This window comes from Octodon degus, unplaced genomic scaffold (assembly GCF_000260255.1).
Source record: "Octodon degus isolate 3935 unplaced genomic scaffold, OctDeg1.0 scaffold00266, whole genome shotgun sequence".
NCBI classification, from domain to species: domain Eukaryota; kingdom Metazoa; phylum Chordata; class Mammalia; order Rodentia; family Octodontidae; genus Octodon; species Octodon degus.
The window spans coordinates 1,178,500-1,181,052 of record NW_004524842.1 but is presented as its reverse complement, the minus strand read 5'-3'; the positions used below and the strand labels follow the sequence as shown (position 1 = coordinate 1,181,052).

The 2,553-nt window shown below is 62.2% G+C and overlaps 1 protein-coding gene across 10 annotated transcripts in view; it reads right to left on the bottom strand.

Annotated features, from left to right (window-relative positions):
• Ncam1 (neural cell adhesion molecule 1) overlaps window positions 1–2,065 on the bottom strand; it is a 318,282-nt gene extending 316,217 nt beyond the window's left edge. For 4 of the 10 annotated variants that reach the window (XM_004646367.1, XM_004646368.1, XM_004646370.2 and 1 more), the window contains exon 1: window positions 1,660–2,065. In XM_004646367.1, the coding sequence (XP_004646424.1) occupies window positions 1,660–1,711 (52 nt within the window). In that variant the 5' untranslated portion in view covers window positions 1,712–2,065. The remainder of the gene's footprint in view (window positions 1–1,659) is intronic. The other 6 variants (XM_004646369.2, XM_023706607.1, XM_023706608.1 and 3 more) reach the window with 3 other exon arrangements.
• Window positions 2,066–2,553: the final 488 nt, after the last annotated feature.

Here is a 2,553-nt window from a genome sequence, read left to right as displayed (position 1 = left end):
CCGTGCGGGCGCGAGAGGTGCGGGCGGGCGGGCGGGCTGGCGGGCGGGACGGGGAGGCGCCGGAGGTGACCGCCTCGGCTCCATTGTATTTGCTTGGAAACCGCTGGGCCAGCGGGGACGGCCTGGGGCGGTGTCGCTCCCGGCGGGGGGCGAGCGGGACCGTTGGGCTGGACACCCGGGGGCGGCCTGGCAGGCGGCTGGGGCCACCCGCGCCGCCACGAAAGCCTCTCGCTGCTTCCCGCCCAGCTAGCCCCGCTCTGATTGGTCGCCGTGGGAGGGACCGAGTTGGCGGCGAGCGCGGTCCCGGGCGGCCCGCGGAGGGGACGCACTGGGTGCTCTGCGCCCGGGCTCGGCTGTCCGCGCAGGTACGGCGGCAGCTGGCCGCTGCGACCGCGACGCACAGGATCCGCAAGCGCTGCTTGCACACGCCCTCGCCCCGGTGTCAGCCCAGCCCACCCGGCTCTGCAGCCCCGCTTCTTTTCTTCCTCCCCGCCCGTCCGTCAGCACCCGAGCGCAAATCCTCGGGTGGTGTAGGGGGAGCAGCTGGAGGCAGGGTGGGCAGGCGCGGAGGCATCTTCCAGGGAGGCCGAGATGGCAACGGCCGAAATGTAAGGCACCTCCCTCCCGCGTCTGCCCGCCCGCCCGCCAGCCGGCGGAGGTGCTCTGGGCGGCGGCGCGGCCCCGCCACCCGGGACAGCATCCCTATGGTCTTCTTCCTAGCTCCCTATTGTTCGCACTTTGCCGGGATCTGGAACCTCGCCCAAAGAAAGGAGCCTGGGGCGAGGTGCTGCGGGGCAGCTACCTGCCATTCTTTGCTCGCACCGTGCAACACGGAGCTCTCGGTGCGTGTGAAGGCACACGCCCGCACACACGCGCGCACACACCAGCAGCCCCGATCACGCCCTCCTCGCCCTCCGCCCCTCTGCACTTCCTCCTGTCAAAACGCGGCGCTCGACCCTCCCATCCCTCCTTGCTCCGGGCCGAGGGCAGGCTTTGCAACTAACCAGCAATTTGGCAAATGAAAAACTAACGTCATAAGGACGGGGGTGCAACAACGGCCACACAGCCCTGCGATGCTGCCCATTTTCGCCCCATTTTGCAAACCGTTATTCAGCCCGGGGCGGCGGCGGGAGTGAGGGGGTGGGTGAAGAAGCCCAGGGAGCCTCAGTTTAATGACACCCGGGGAAATGACGGTGGGGGCGGCTGTCGTCCTTATTGTTCCCCCTTCCCGGAGCCCAGGCTGACAATCCCCTTCCCGGCGGTAGGCGAGCCTGAGCGGCGACGCCAGGGGCACGACATCGCCCGCCTTCGGAGAAGGAGCGTTGCCCGTCGCCCAGGTTCCCGGGAGCCAGTCCCTGGCTCTGATCGCTGCCCGCACACAGAGTGGGAAGGGCGGGCGCGCTGGCGGGGCGCTGGCGCTGGCGGGGCGCTGGCGCTGGCGGCGCGGGGAGACAGCCCCGGTCCGGTGTAGCCCGGCAGGGCGCGGGGTTCAGCCGGGCAGCGAGGGCGACCCGCTTCTTTCCCAGCTCAACGAAAATGACCAGTCTTAGGTTTGCACATAAAATCATCCCCAAATAACAGTGTTCCTCTGGAGAGGATGGGGGGAAAGGGACAATTAGCAAATCAGCTGTAGAATTAAAAAGAAAAAAAATAATGTACCTGCAGTTCCCAGGAAAAACAAAGTCCAGATGAGATCCTTAGTTTGCAGCATTGTAATCTGCTGTCGGGGAGGGATGTTCTCACCGCGGTAAATTCTGTGCCCCCCTTTGCAGCGAGTGTGGACGGCGGCAGAGCAACAGACCTAGGGGCAGACAATTGCCAGGCTGAGTATGATTATTTTTGCAGAATTGTTTCCTGCCAGCGGCTGCCGAGCTGCGTTCACGCGCTGATCGGAGAATGAGTGACAGTCCCAGCCTCAGCACACTCGCAACTCGGAGATCCTTGCGCTGGCCCGGGTTCGCTTTGATGGAACTGGGGATGGGAGCGGGGGACGGGGGTGAGAACCTCACTGTGTCCTTCCACCACGCTGGCCACAAATAGTGCCGAACATCAAGGAGGTAAGAGACGGGGAGGCAGATGCGGACGCCTGCAAAACGCGGCCTGGAGTTCCCGAGGAGCAGGGTTCTTTCCCTGGAAATCCAGGCAGAGCAGGGATTTCATCTTTTCAAGCTTCTAGCGCCAGCCTCCGGGCCGCCTCCTGCCATCCAGACCTCCTTAGTCAAGACTTTGGATATTTTAATCGCTAGTATAGGACAAAAATAAAGTCTTAGATCGTTTCAATTCTCAAAGCTATGGAATCCTTAGATTTAGACCCTAAGATCTTTGTGTCCACAAGGACACTCTAGGATTTTGTTCTCTAAGTGCAAAAAATTAGAAATTTGGAGAGGGGTGGGGCTTGCTGTTTCTGGTTTTGTTTGTTTGTTTGCTTGCTTGCTTGCTTGTTTTCTCCTGGCTATGAAGTTTGCACCCCCACAGAGTCCACGCACCAACACCACACAGCGAGTCCCAAGGAAAGGAGGTGGGAAGCCACTTATGTCAGAAGAACATGCAAAT